The following is a 15,777-nucleotide window of genomic DNA, read 5'->3' as shown; positions in this document are numbered from 1 at the left end:
TAAAGTTTTATCAGTAGATTCTAGAAAAGATGTAGCAGTGACATAACAATTTCCCTATCATTTTTCTTTGATCTTTATTTAAAGATCTTTAAAGAATTATGAATAACTAGTTACACCGTTCCTACATACGTACATCTCTATAAATTGTAAAAATCAGCGTTTAGTTACAGAAATACCTATATTTAATATGTTAAATTAACAAAACAGCTTGTGATCTGCCATACGTAAAATTAATTAGTGCGTTCAATATAAACTCTTTGGTAACGAACAGATGAAGAGGTCTGACGTAGAAACATGTTTAATTTGTGATCCCTTACACAAAAATAATGATCAATACTAACAGATACATGAAACGTTCTAGCATCATTCATTCATGTTATTCCTTTCTTATTACATTTAAGTGGGATGGGGTAAGACTCTTCGTGTATATTACATTATCTTTGTATTGAAAGACTAGAATATATATCTGTGTCTGTGATACAAAGTTTACTAATTTTAATATATTTTATTATTACAAAATGTTCTGTTAACTTATTGGAACATTTGTTTTGCATTGTTTCATGTAACAGAAAGACTAAATGTTACTGGTATGCAAATCTCTAATACATGAATTGGTAATTTAGTGACGACTTTTACTTTACTGTTGCTATCTTCTATACATGATATATTCATTGACCGATTTATGTGTGTATGTCATGTAAATAAACAATGAATGAACAGTGTAGATAAAAATTACCAGTCTGATAAAAAAAAACTTCAATGTGCCGACGGCAATCATCCGTTTTACGAGCAGATGCCTCATTTGAAAGATTGATTCATAATACAGGCTTCTATTGTTTTTATATTTTGTCTTCATGTAACATATATCGATACACCAAACACGTTATTTAAAGATGTAATGTGTTAAAAGCTGGATAAACCATAATGCTGAAGTGAAAATAACAAGAAAGAAAGTAGTTCAAAGAATGATTAATGATGAGAGATGAGACAGTGAAGTGTCAGTTTGTTTTTGTCATTCATTTCAACGTGTTATGACGTGGGTATTTTAATATTATGCAACCTGCAAGTATGAACAATATGATCACAACAATATGGACAACTAGAGTATCTACTCACCATCCAGTATACTATGTTCGGCTTCTATTTGCCAGTAAGTGATCCCAGAGGACGATGGCGACAAAGATTTTGGACGATGTTGATCAATTACTCGGATTCTAAAGTGAACTAGAAATTAAAAATCATATGTTTATAGCACAACAGAAGAAATAATAAAAATAGTTTTTAAAAACATATGAAGCAGTCTAACAAGCGTTTACAAATTTCAAAATTCAAATCATTTTTTCATTCAAATTTTAGTTAAGATTACATCACTAGCTGTTCAAAGCCATCGTGATCATAGTATCAGTTCTAGTACTATTTTATTTATATTCTGCAAATAAAGAGGGACGAAAGATACCAGAGGGACAGTCAAACTCATATAATAATAATAACTCAATAATTATCAGTAACTGGATCTCTCCTACACTATATATATATCTAATATACATTATGATTTGCTAAGGCTGGTATATGAACATACCATCTTCCGTAACACAATCATCAAACAGTCCCTCTGCTACAAGATAAGCTTCAAGTTCCTTGTGGAAAAGTCTAAGGACTGATCCTCCCTAAAAAATAAAGAGAACAAATAAATAAATGATGAAATACAAACAGTTGTATACCAGTGGATTTTCTCGCTGTGTTGAAGACCTATTGATGGCCTTTAGTTCATTTCTAGTCTTTTTTATGTTATTTGGTAATGTTGTTATCTCTTGAGAACATTTCCTATTTCCATTCTCAATTTTAACATTGAAATCAGTCAAATCAAAGTTTGTCAGGTTAATTATAGGTCCTCTTTGCATTCTTTTCTCATATTTGTGTTTACAGGAAAGTTTGAATAGAAAACAAATACCAGAATTATTTCACCGAAACATTCAAATAACCTGTTCTTACCCGTACAAATCGTTCTTGCTCAGGAATTTCTCTGTAACTACCGATCAGGGTGTAACTCGATCTTTCAACACCAAGATTTAGTTCCGAACTACAAAACAGTGATAACAAATGAAAGGTGAATGAAAGATTTCCTCATTAATGAGAAATAATAAGATAAAAAATAAAAAATGTCATAAAATTAAAAAAAAAAACATGTATACATTTTGTTTTAAAATAATATTGCAAAATGGATCTGACAAAAGTCGCATCCATCCCAAGCCTTAAAACAAATTTATTTTCTCTATCAGCTGATTTTTGCTGTTTATGATTAGTGATAAAGTCAAAGATCAATAACAAAAAAAACAAAAACAAAAATGTGTTCATAGTTCAGTGGACCGTAAAATTGGGTTCAAACTCTAATTTGGCACTAAAATTTTTATCCTGAAGCGGAACAGACGGACAGACAAACGAACGAACAGACGGACGCACAGACACGAAAACATAATGACCAAAATGGAGCATAAAAATAGGAATTTCGTTACAATTACAAGAGCGTCGTTTAAACAATAAAAACCATGATTTTAATTTCAGAAAGAAGTGTGAATTCAGTACATGATATGTCGGTACACTTCAAAAACACTGTACAATATAAAATATGACTAGTAAATTTATGCGTCAGACGATAGAACTATTAAAGTATTTCATCATTTCAGATATTCTCTTGTCCGTATAGATTATCGGGTTTTCTACACATTGATATCGTAAAATATCAGCCGCGAGCCACAATGTAAATCACATTGTGTCGAGCGGCTGATATTTTACGATATCTATACAAAAAAAACCGATTATCTTTTTATCGTTCTATTACTGGTCGTTTCTTTATCCCTAAGACAGTTTACGCTTGACAAAAGCAAGCTTGATAACGTCTCCTCTCGCATTGTGACGTCGCTGATAACTTCTCCTCTCACACTGTGACGTCGTTGATAATGCCTGGTCTCGTTTTGAAGTCTTGATACGAGAATTACGGAGCAGGGTGATATAGGCAGAGGGAAGGACGATAATATATTTATATTATACTAAAAACTTAACACTGTTCTGTTTGTTAGTTGTGAGGGGCGTAATTGTGGGTAATGGTATAAATAACGCCAATTGTGGGTAATGGTATAAATAACGCCAATTGTGGGTAATGGTATAAATAACGCCAATTGTGGGTAATGGTATAAATAACGCCAAACATAGAAATGGTAATTGTCATGACGATTTCATGCCACATCATTATATACTTAGTATTTTCAATCATAATGTACACCATCTACGCTTGCGACTCTCTGAATTTACCACTGGTTTATGGAGAATATTATGCTGTTATGGGAATGGATCATTCCGACATATTGCAAAGAAACATACCCAAACGTAAAATGATCAATCTGGTAGGATTCACTGGTGTGGAAATAATGCCCTGGTGACTTCATACTCTCAAATACTATTTGGTCAAATAACTGGACCTTTAATGTAGAGAGACATTGGTATCATTATACAAATGCATATATGTTAGATTAAACACCTGATATTTTACTTTTTTTAACAATAGTTATCAAAGGTATCAGGATTATAATTTAATACGCCAGACGCGCGTTTTGTCTTCATAAGACTTATCAGTGACGTTCAGATCAAAATAAGTATAATGCCAAACAAGTACAAAGTTGAAGAGCATTGAGGACTAAAAATTCCAAAAAATTGTGCCAAATACGGCTAAGTTAATCTATTCTTGAAATAAGAAAATCCTTAGTTTTTCGAAAAATTCAAAATAATATATATTCTAAAAAAAAAACAACATACGATTATATCTGTAGTAATGCAAAATTTAATTTCTAGGGTCATAAATATAATTCCTTATAAGAGGATTATAATGAATCTAGTGCTTTATATCAATAAGACGGAACATACTAATTGTTATCTTGAAAATCATCTTCGCTAGAATAATTTGATATGGTTAATATTTCTAATGAAAAGACAATAACCGGGTGTCGTGAGAGACATCAATAGTATGCTCATTGTGTTTATCGCCAAATCCTTCATACTTCCGCGGTGCTGACACCGAATATGCATTTGAATAATCAATCTTAACCCACGGCAATCAATAAATAAGGTCATTTAAAAGACTTATTTATTTACCAGACACCGTCAAAGTGGTTTGCACCTAAAACTTTTTGAGCTTCAAGATATTCAATGTTGAATCATGTGTTTTATAATCAATGAACGATATAATGAATGTAAGAACAAATATCTACTGTCATTCCTATCCCATTTCTTTACTTTTTGAAGATTCAGAAGAAATATTACTTTCTTAAGCAAACTGACAACTTGCTTATTTTAGAATGCTCTGAAGCAATTGATAATGATAAACATGAATAGAAATACAAAAGTTTGTTTTCCTGTTTGACTTTGCACCACTGTAACGTCATTTTTTATGCATTTAGAAGAATAAACGAAATTACTCCCTCACGCAAATATAAATCTTGACATTTAGGTCTATCTTAATTAATTTAAGACGACTTATAAAACATGGTTAAATAATCAAAAGTTGTTTTAATTTTCCTGAAATATAAACGCCTTCATGTTTTTCTTGAAACGTTATGCAATAACTTTGAAAGTAATTCGAAGTTAAAGGTAAAGCTAAAAACCATATGAAAAAATAATATGATAGCCAAATTTCACGCTGAGAAACAATTGTTTGTATTCGCTTACATTGATTAGTTCAACATTACACAGGAAATATAAGACATCTTCAAAAGTTCAGATTTAGAAATTGTTATATTTTTGACAATTTGCATCTTGAAAGTTTTGATGAAGACCACCAACATGACCAAAAAACATGTTTACATTAAGATATATAAAAAAAGAATATCTTATCCTTTTTCAAAAAAGTGGTGTTTATTCCACGCAACACGATAGCAAGTACAATACTATGAAGTTGGTGCCTGTATAGTTATATAAAGGTACCTTTTTATCATAATGATAAAATACAAAATAACAACTTGTTTGTATATGTAGTCACAATATAATCTACATGAAGTATTCGGAAAACTGATCTTACAGAATTCTACTTAAATTAAGTATTTACCAAAACATTAAAATAAGATTTAAAAGTAGTTGCTTTGTTTGTTTTTATAGTGATTAAGATTATAACACAATGTTGACTGCTGTATCCCTTTTTTGACATTTTTACCTATTGTGTATGTTTGTTTTGTTTACACGTCGTTGTCAATATAATGGAATTTGATGCAACTGTTATACAAGTGCGAGGTTTAGCTAGCTATAAAACCAGGTTCAATCCACCGTATTCTACATAAGAAAATGCCTGTACCAATTCAGGAATATGAAAGTTGTTATCCTTTCGTTTGATGTGTTTGAGCTTGTGATTTTGTCATTTGATTACGGACTTTCCTTTTTCAATTTTCCTTGGACTTTTTAGGCTACTTTTTGCTTGTCATGATAAAAATAAAAATTACATAAATACATAAAGCTAAGTTACTGACGTTCCATTTCTTTTTAATAATGAATAAAAGCTCCTATTTAAAGACGACATATTATACTTACAATTTCTCCCTCTGATTTCACTTTGTATCTCGGTAATATTCTGAACTGAGCATTTTTGGCGTTAAAATCATGCAATGATACCTGAAAGTGTAAAATAAAACTAATTATTTTAACCAATCAGAAGACAGTAAATACACCAAATTTATTTATTAACTTAAAGAAATTGATTAATGAATCCAAACCTTCCACAGTCAGTGCGTGGAGAATATAGGGTAACATTTGTTTATCAATAAAACAGATGTGTCCATATACAAGACTCTGCGTAGCAATGATAATCATGAATTCGAAATCCCTCGCACATGATACATGTAGTAACCAATGACGTCTCATAAACAAAACAAAATAGGTGGTAAGAGGAGTAAATTGCCAAAAGTAGATCGGAGACTTAATTTCATTTCATACTTCTTTGGTGAAGAGCCCAACGGCCTAACGAAACAGTGGCTGTCTGTTCTTCTTGTGTTTCGATATATATACAGGTCATCGGTTGTCTCGTTGAATTTTTTCTCAAAGAATCCTCCGTTGGCCTTTATGATTAACTAGTATATTGATTTTGCTTATTGCTGAAGTCCATAAATTGTTGAGGTAGTTATTAAAACATATATATTTAAAGCCATTGATACAAACTGTTTGTAATTATAAAACATGTATGTAATTATTCACTGATGCTATTATATTTGTATATGTAAATTCTATAAGCTGTATTGCTTCTGAATAAAAGACTATTATTATTATTATTACTGTGGCATGGATTTTGTCTTTCAGCTTTCTGTTTGTATATTGACATCGGTGAATTATAACTTCCTTTAACTATTAATTACCAATATATTAGAAAGATTTGTTACGGTTAAAAAATGCATATAATCAAAAGATGAGTACTCTGGACTTTAAAATAGGATTCAAGAAGCCATTGACGATGTTTGTTTTTATAAATAAAAATCATAAATTCAGTAATATATGCAAAAAATAGTTCTCTTGACGAATCTGTCTGGCAATTTATCATAAATATAGAGAGTTCGTGTTCACGAGAGAAACACTATCATCAAAGGCTAAGAAAGAACTTATTCATCAGACACTGTTATTATTATAACTATTCAGAGATACTGACGTTTGTCAAAAAAGGATTTCATATGTTTTATACATGTCTGTCTTCTTTTGCTACAATTACCTTCATATTGTTTTTATCTTGCTGGCTCGTCTGTGTAGTGCTCATATGTACAAACTTGTTTGTAAACATATGGCGAAGCTGCAATAGAAATTTCTGAGAAATAAGAAGTTGTTTTAAAGATTTCAAACTTACGTCTCTCTTTTAAATTTCAAAATATTCGTTGTATCTAAGGCGGTAGTAAATAGATAAGGAACGGATAGTTTTTACCTCAGTTGAAAGTGAAAGTAGACACATGCATTCGTTCTTGTCATTTTACGATCTTATAATAAAAGTTCTCCGCTATTGACATTTTTACGACCTTATCATAAAATTTCTCTACTATAGACGTATTTATTTATTTTAATAATGCTTAACTTAAAGGATACAATCTAAATACGAGTTTACCCAAATTATATGTCTCTCTCAGATTCGAACTCATTTAATGCATATATTTAATTTATACATGTCTGCAATACTACAGAGTTAATCAAATAAACGTTAAACTTTTGAACCATGGCCGTTTTGTTGATATCTACCTGAAACACCTCGCCGTATCTAACCCTTTTCCCATGTTGTCTTTTCTGCTCTGCTTCATTATCTTTGTTCTCAGCCTCTGCAGCAAGCTAATTGTTACATAACAAGAAATAAAGTAAACATAAAAATGCAGACAAATACATAATATTAGAACAGAAAGCGTTAATTAAGTACTCTATGATGTAGGGTTATAACAGCCAATTACCATATTTATGGAACTTCAAGGAAAACGTTAGGCACTGATAGTACTGGTTCATGGACAAGTCAGTTTTTTTTCAATTTTAATTAGTTTATACTTGTTTAATGTATCCGTAACAAACAGTAAATTTGAATGTATGACTTTGAATTAATTCTATTTCCTCAAAATAATATTGACAACAAAATAATCTTTGAATTTGATCTAAATGAAAGTTGAACGGAGTCGATTTAATGTATAGATATAACGCTAATGATAGATTGAAGCTAGACAGCAAGGAACATTCCCTATTTATGTAGATACAAACGTCGACTCCTTTGTATGAAGTATGCATTATTATAGAATTAAGGTGCTGTGGTAAGATTGTCCAAGAAACAACTAACCCCCAGACTTAAAATGAGGTGGATGTGAGTAATTATAGGTCAGCATACGACCTTTAACAATGAGAAAAAAACTTATACCGTATAGTCGGATATGTAGCTACTTGTGACCTTCTTACTAAACAATAAACACGTCAAATCTCATTAAAATAACAATGACATATGTGTTCTTTGGTTAAAACATGTATTATCCTTATATTTTTTTTCTCTATAAAATTTATACAATACAAAAAGAACTTTTTAGATAGTTTCTTGCAAAATAATAAGCAAACAATGGATAACTGACAAAAACGGACAACAGACGACTTATGACAGACGCTGATGATTAAAAAGCTTTCTTAGCCTGATACAAAAAATGCATTCAAAAGTCTGCAATAAAGCACATTAAACTTTTATAATTTCAGCAAGATGAAGCTAAATTATAACCTGGATGAACTCAGTTTAAACCGAAAGTAAGAAATAACACTCGGCTCCACTATTGACGCTCGTAATATCACTGTGTTTAAATTCGATGATAAGTCATTAAAGAAGGATATAGGAATTATCTAATAGCGCATTAGTAAATATGGATTGCTTAGCAAGAAAAGAGTGCCAAAGCCATATATAACGTGCCAACTGTCATAGCAATGATAGTTAAAAAGAAAACAGAAAAAGTGACAAAATTATAACGTACATTGTATCTAGTTTTGTGTCTTAAAAATATGAACCATAATGAAGCGAGATTACACATATGCCGTGTTCCTTAGATAGAAGTATTGTTAACAATATTCTGTGAATTCATTTATTTTCGTTGTTACTTGTTATCGTGGATTGAGGAAAAATACTTTATATAATATATTCGTTGTTTTGCCAAAATCTGCAGACATGCCTATAGAAAAATAGCCCTTAACTGGGCATTTATATTGGCTTAACTGAGCATTTATATTCGTGGTTAACCTTTATCAACAAAATCCACGAATATTGAATACGCAGTACAGTATTACCTTTGTCTGTGCAATGTTTCCCTTTGTCACACAGTCGGTGGAATCTGTCTGTAGGGAATTCAGGAGCTTTCTGTATTTCTTGTTCAATTTGTATCGGTTTTGTATGCATACTTGAAATACCACCACTGCAATCAAATGAAAGAAATAAGTTATTGTATTCTTTTTAATGGATGCACATTTAATTATCAAAATTGAAATAGATCACGTGAAACAAATCTAGATATTGAAAAATAATAAAATTATCACAGTTTTTTCATTCAAAAAAAATAAGAAAAAGGAAAAAAATATACATCAGATAACTCAATTGGTGCCACCTCTTTTACCTGGAAGTGACAAAAATAAAATGAATGAGCTCTATTTCCCAGCAGAGCATTTCACCAAACATCTCTTGACTAAAGATTCACGAAATCACAGCTTTAACGTGAATTTTTAAATCCTAACAATATGCAACATACTATATGTATTTATTAGGGATAATTTTATTATTTTTCAATATCTAGATTTGTTTCACGTGATCTACTTCAATTTTGATAATTAAATGTGCATCCATTAAAAAGAATAACGTGACAAAAGACATCAGTTTTGCAATAGAGATGCATTACATTGATTCAACAGACTTTTATGTCCTATTTATACGTAAAATATATAATATAGCTATACTCCCACATCGTGTTGTTGGTAATCAAATCAGAGCGGGTTATAACACAAACGAATTTATAGCATTACAAATGAGTTGGCACCGTTAGCTTACATCATAGACACAATTTGGAAGAAGTCAATGACTTTCGGTTATGTTCTTGTAAGTAATTACCACGAATTAATAATGGCACACTATTTCTCAGGACTGTTAGAACCCAATCATTGGAGATCATCTTTCTAGCATGTTTATGTATATAAATTATCATTCTCATAGTATATCTATTGGAATAATTGGTATACCAATTCGTTCTAGCTCATTTCCAGTTTTTAGGCATTCTTATTTTCTATTTCCGATTTGTAAAAACCTGGTTACGTCAAAACAAATGCTGTAATCTCAAATCAATGAAAGAAATGATTTTCTGACAAATGTTCGATTTAACAGCTGCATGCATTCTTGAAAAGTACATTAGACCTTACAATTGCAATGGTTAACACATATACTTTCACTCGGAAGACTACAAAATGTGATAAAATAACTACTTTTATCTTGACTGAAACACTAACACGCTAACTGTGCTCATTTTAATCATATTGCATTGACAAATTATTTGGACTCCAGTCCATCCCGTCTTTGTTCTATTGTTTTTGAACTAAATTTGATTTAAAAACCAATACTTCTAAATGGAACGTGCTTAGTAGAGAAACAGCAAATGCTAATGTGTAAATCTTTGGCCAGGCTGAGAATCACCCCCACTTCATTCTTGGCGAGCAATTTTGAATTACCATGAGACTATAGGTATCTATATTTATTTACAGGATTTTGTAAAGGGCACTCAATAAAAAAGCGAGGCTTGGCGTTTGAATTGTGTTGTCATTTATGCATTTTTAATGAGATTATTGTCATGGCTGTATATTTGTTCAGTTAATATACTTGTTGAGTATTTCAAGCTAGACTGAATTGTAGTTTAAACTTAGAGCCCTTTAAGGATTAGGTTTTCTTGTCAAAGATTCCTTTAAACGTCTTAATGTTGTGTTGTTGTATGTGTAGAGGTAGTGATCATTGTTTATCCATTTGCCAGGCATTGTATGAACAATTTGCAAGAGGAATACAAAATTAAGTTTTATTGGAAGTGTTGGTATTTTAGTCGACAACAAAAGTTAGCTTTCAGTAACTGCGAATACTTTCAGATCACATTTGTGTCTTTAGTGTATTTGGTAGTCATTGTGATTACTTTGTGTACGCCTAAAGAGTGAAACCCTTTTCAACTGATGTTTTGTAGTTTGTTCGTTTATTGTATTGTTTAACCCATGGGGTTTTGTATCATGTTAGAGGGAGGGTTTTGCGCCAGTAAACATGTCAAATTATGTATGACTTTTTTGTACCTATTCCAAGTCATGAGCATGTGAACCAGTGGTTGTTGTTTGTTGCTGTATATCGTATTTGTTTTCGGTTATGTACATGAATCAAACCGTTAGTTTTCTATTAGAATCCATCTACATTTGACTTTTTGGACCATTTATAGCTTACTTTGCTCTATGGATTTTGCTCATTGTTGTTGAAGGTCGTATGGTCACCTGTACAAGCAGTTGTTAACTTCTACGTCAGTTGGTCTCTAATGGATGGTTATCTCATTGCCAATCAAACCACATCTTATTTTGAAGTTGACCTTACTGTAAAGTGTGACATTTAAGATTCCTGTAGAATGCCTTCTAGCTACTGACAGTACGATGTACAGCTAACCAAACTCGCTTACGGAGGGTAACTAGTTTTCGGTCTTTTCTGAATACTTAATGTAGCTCACTTTTGTCTTAACCAGAGATGTAATATCCATCATGGGTATTACATCTATCATGTCTTAACCAACTGGTAAACAGTGAATTTGCGAATAACGGTAGTTTCAGTTTCGACATTTTAATCGGAACATCTAATACATTCTTTTTTTTTTTCATTTCCTTTAACAACCGTTGACAATTATGGTGTCTTGTAGAAAAACAACAATAAACTGCACTAGTTGGCTTGCAGTGGTGCATTTATGTAACAAACTTGTATTGTTTCTGTAATCACCAATTATTACCTAAGAAGTTACACTGGATATATAGCTTTTATATTTCCATGTAAATATTTATTTCTAGAAATATATTACCGTACGATTACCATTACTATTCAATAGTGCTATTAAATTAACTTAATTTTAGCATAGCATTATTAGTTTTGGATTATTTTGTGCAGTATAAATTTGATGTCAGCACGTCTAATCCTTAATTTTAATTTAGTTAATTGAATATTGATCAGCGAATACAATTACTTTAACAACAATTCAATATAGCGCTATTCCATAGTTTCACTGTCTAGTTACAAAAGCATTTTTATTGGCGGGACGCTATATACTTGCTTTAGATTTTCTAGAAATGCTTTGAAAGTGTACACAGGAATTCATTTTGATTAAAAAGTAAACTTGAAACAAATTTGTTCTCTCCGGGGGGCATGGGAAAAATGGAAACTCGTTCAGATGTTAGTGGCAGGTTACTGAACTAATTTTATTTGATTTATCTGTAATGTTGTTAGGAACCATTTCGTTATCTCGACTACAGGAAAAGATCGACACGTAATGCACAAGTTGAAATGGACACAATTTCCGCTATTACACATTGAATATCAACAACTGTTCTAGATTTGAAATGTTTCTTACATAAAGATTTATAATCATGCATTTATAATAATTAATAAACCGGGATGAATTTGAATTTAATTTCAAAATTACCTTTTCTATATTGTCGATTAAATTTTGCGTTTGCTTACTTAAACATATCTTTAATGGGAGTAAACTAGAGGCAACCATAGTTTACAGATATTCAAATCCCTAAATTCCATTTAGAAGATACACATCAGGGACAATCAAAAACTAAGGAAATCGTATGAAATCCGAAGGTATCATCTCCTGCGAGGCCTGCATTACCAGCCATGCGAAATTGTACTCAGTCAAGATGTCACAACCATCACATTCCATTATTCTAAAAGCGTCGATTGTGTGTATATTTAATAGCAAGAAAACTGTACATACTAGAAATGTACACATGATCAAAGATTTTACTACCCAATAAAATTACAAAAAATAGCATTCTACTCTAAGAACTTATTACTTTGCAAAATGTACATTTTTATCCTATTAGGAGTTGAGGAGTTTAGTCATCATGCTTTTCCAATGCATTTCTGTAACAATGTCATGACACGTGCATTCACGTGCATTCACGAATGATATATCGTTTTATTGGAAAATAAAATGTAAGTGTAAAAATGCTTCGCGATTGTTGCCTCTCAATCAAAATGACGGAATCTTATGAAATGCCATCATCATTATTTAAAATACAAAAATGTTTGCCTTTATAAAATGATAAATGTTATCTGCAATTGTTGTTTATACTGAAATGAATAATCATTAATTTCAACAAAAGATTTCTAAAAGTTCGCATGTTTGATATTATTTTATATTTTGAAACCACAAGTACATTAGACTTTTAAAGTGCTAATCAGAAAATCAACTATCTTAAGTGTGTGTTCAGGATAGACGATTTCTGGTATTTTTGATTTGTAAACAGTTTTTAAACCAATCGTCAAATCCACTGGTAATTATTTTATGCATATTCAGCCGGACAAGAATAGTTTTAAACAATTAGTACAATAGATAGGTTTTCAAGTCAATTTGACGAACGAAAAAGGGCGAGCATTTGGACTGCGAGTGAAAATGAGGCTATATTTCGTATCAATTCGGAGTTACTACCTGGACTGCATATTAAAAAGATGAGCAGTTGCATATCTATGGTTCAAGGTTAGGGGGTGCAAACTTAAATTTTCGCCTAGCGCAGAGAGGCGATTATTTTAGATAGAATTATCGAAATACTCTTTTATAAGCTGAGGACAACCGATGTTTTGTAAATAATTCAAGGGGGCTCTGCTTAATTAACCCCTGATGAGAGAGTCGGTCTCATAAACTTCCATACTTTCTTATAGTAGCCTGTGTCATACAATGATTCAAAAAGAAACTGTCGAAGTAATGTTACACATTTTATCCACTGTATATGACTGCTTAATTCATGTCTAATAAACATGCATACGAATTTATTTTAGTTCAAAAGCATGTATCCCTCTACCTTCGGCAAGTGAAGGTGTACTTAGTTTTTAATGATAAATAACGAAAAACATTTTAATGTTAGAGAATACATTTAATCCCTTGGCTAAAACAATAAATTCGAAAGTTTTTACACAAATTAACGGATTAGAAAACTATACATAAAAGTTGTAACTTGTCTGTAATTTGTATATATCTTAGGGAAACACTTTGATCTGGTGAATCTTGATCTGATAATGAAAGGCAAGTTATTTGTTCTATATCATTTAGGAAGTAATTTCCATATTCTATTAAAACAAATCTAAAACTAAACGAAAAACAATGTTCGATATATTTGATGGGAAATACGATGTAAAATACTCGATGGGGACCGAAGTTCATGGTTTAGTCCAAGATCTATGCCAAGAACTTCAGGTATATAGACACATATATCGTGGTATTGGCACATTTCCCTACATACATTCCCCTCACAGGATCAAAATCAAAAAGTTGTTAAACATATTACTAGAATTCTAATATGTATATCCTTCAAAAGCGACATTTTGTCATCTTTATGCATTAATTAGTTGTAAACATGTTTTGAAACCCGCAAAAAAGCCTAAAGTACACATACAAATCAATGAAACTTTGAACGTAAGTCAAGATTGAAAGACTTAGGTAGAAAACGCCCCAGTGTGAAAAAATCATAGGAAATTGATTCTACATTCTTATTGCATGTGCCCACTCACAGCTGCGTACACCAAGATACTATTTTCTAGATTAAAAGACCTCTTCATTCTAGCTCAAAATGTGGAACCCTATATGCTGGTCAAAGTGTGGAACCCTATATGCTGGTCAAAGAGTCGATTTATATCTTTTGTAACAACGTAACAAAGTAGTTACATACTGTGGATTCATTATTATTTAGTAGATACAAATTTTCGTGAATTTCGCAGGTACAGAGAAATCACGAATCTAAATGTTCAACGAATTACAAATGTTCTATAGAAATATATGCTTACTAAACCAAAACCAAAATATCAAATATCCACGAATTAAAATTGGTACGAAAATAAACGAATCCGCAGTATATTAAAATTATATACTGTAGGACCAACTTAAAACTGTTTATACAATAAGTAGCCTGTCTGCAGGTTAGTTGGAAGATAGTGAATTTGGTGTTTGGAGATATTTGTATAAGTAACAATTAAACAAAACAATAATTGCATAGCGTTGATATACGTACACCACAATTAAGGCGAAGTTATAAACAAAGTCACAAAGGGACATGTTAGAAAAATAAACTTTGTTCAGTATGATGAACAGACTAGACTTTAGTAAGGAAAGTGTCACATATAAATAAGTCAAGAGTTCACTTCTCACTATCTTCGGATGCATTAATAACAACCCACTGATTCCAGCTACCCTTTAGTAAAACGCATCACCAAATATTAATCTGTTCCTAAACATATTACATGTAAATAAAATAACAATTTTTGAAATAAACAAATAAACAATTTAAAAAATAAAATCTGATACTCACCTTGTTGGTTTGGTACATTTCTCGGTCTGTTCCTTTCCTGCCCTGTGTACACATACAGGCCATTATTTGAGGAACTGAAAATGCAAAATTTAGGATATGAATAAAACTTTTTATTGAACAATATTGTCGATAAATATGAGTAATATTAGTTTAAACGTATACTAAGTAATAATTAAATTGTTAGGAATATACCATTTCAATATTAATCGTAACTGTTACAGACACACCACCATTTTTTGTAACTTTTTTGTTTGTTATGTCTTCAGTCCACGAAACAGAGTTTAGCATTAGTCAGAGATGTAATTAAAAGTGTTTTTTTTCTTCCTGAAATGCAGGCCCAAAACTGCCAGTTTTTTTACTCTTCATCGCATCAGCATGATTACAAAGATGTGATGGTCTGCGGTGTAAAGAAGAGTCCGAGGCTCATTTCACAAAACTATTTTACTGCTAAACTTGATGGTTGTTCTACTGAACCTAACAAGTATTTTTTTCCTGTAAGTTTCCTGCGAAATTGTTTACTGCATCTGGCTCCTGAAATTTCAAAAACAATCAAAATTCTTCGTTCTTTTCACAAGTTTGCTAATTTTAAACTTTAAGATAAATGCAATGTATAGTACAATTTAGACACTTTAATAATGAAATAGAAAATCTGACGTCATAAGCGTGACACAATTTACATAT

The 15,777-nt window shown here is 31.3% G+C and overlaps 1 protein-coding gene across 2 annotated transcripts in view; it reads right to left on the bottom strand.

Moving 5' to 3' along the window:
* LOC143078805 (inositol 1,4,5-trisphosphate-gated calcium channel ITPR2-like) overlaps positions 1-15,777 on the bottom strand; it is an 88,647-nt gene that overhangs the window by 52,869 nt on the left and 20,001 nt on the right. For both annotated transcript variants that reach the window (XM_076253787.1, XM_076253788.1), the window contains exons 3-11: positions 15,097-15,170; positions 8,809-8,933; positions 7,252-7,338; positions 6,737-6,814; positions 5,572-5,652; positions 3,379-3,476; positions 1,993-2,080; positions 1,580-1,667; positions 1,117-1,224 (exon numbers count right to left, since the gene is read on the bottom strand). In XM_076253787.1, coding sequence (XP_076109902.1) covers positions 1,117-1,224; positions 1,580-1,667; positions 1,993-2,080; positions 3,379-3,476; positions 5,572-5,652; positions 6,737-6,814; positions 7,252-7,338; positions 8,809-8,933; positions 15,097-15,170 — 827 coding nt within the window. The remainder of the gene's footprint in view (positions 1-1,116; positions 1,225-1,579; positions 1,668-1,992; positions 2,081-3,378; positions 3,477-5,571; positions 5,653-6,736; positions 6,815-7,251; positions 7,339-8,808; positions 8,934-15,096; positions 15,171-15,777) is intronic.

The sequence above is a fragment of the Mytilus galloprovincialis genome, chromosome 6 (genome assembly GCF_965363235.1).
Source record: "Mytilus galloprovincialis chromosome 6, xbMytGall1.hap1.1, whole genome shotgun sequence".
Classification (NCBI taxonomy): domain Eukaryota; kingdom Metazoa; phylum Mollusca; class Bivalvia; order Mytilida; family Mytilidae; genus Mytilus; species Mytilus galloprovincialis.
The sequence above is the reverse complement of the archived record's forward strand: the minus strand, read 5'-3'. Positions and strand labels throughout refer to the sequence as shown.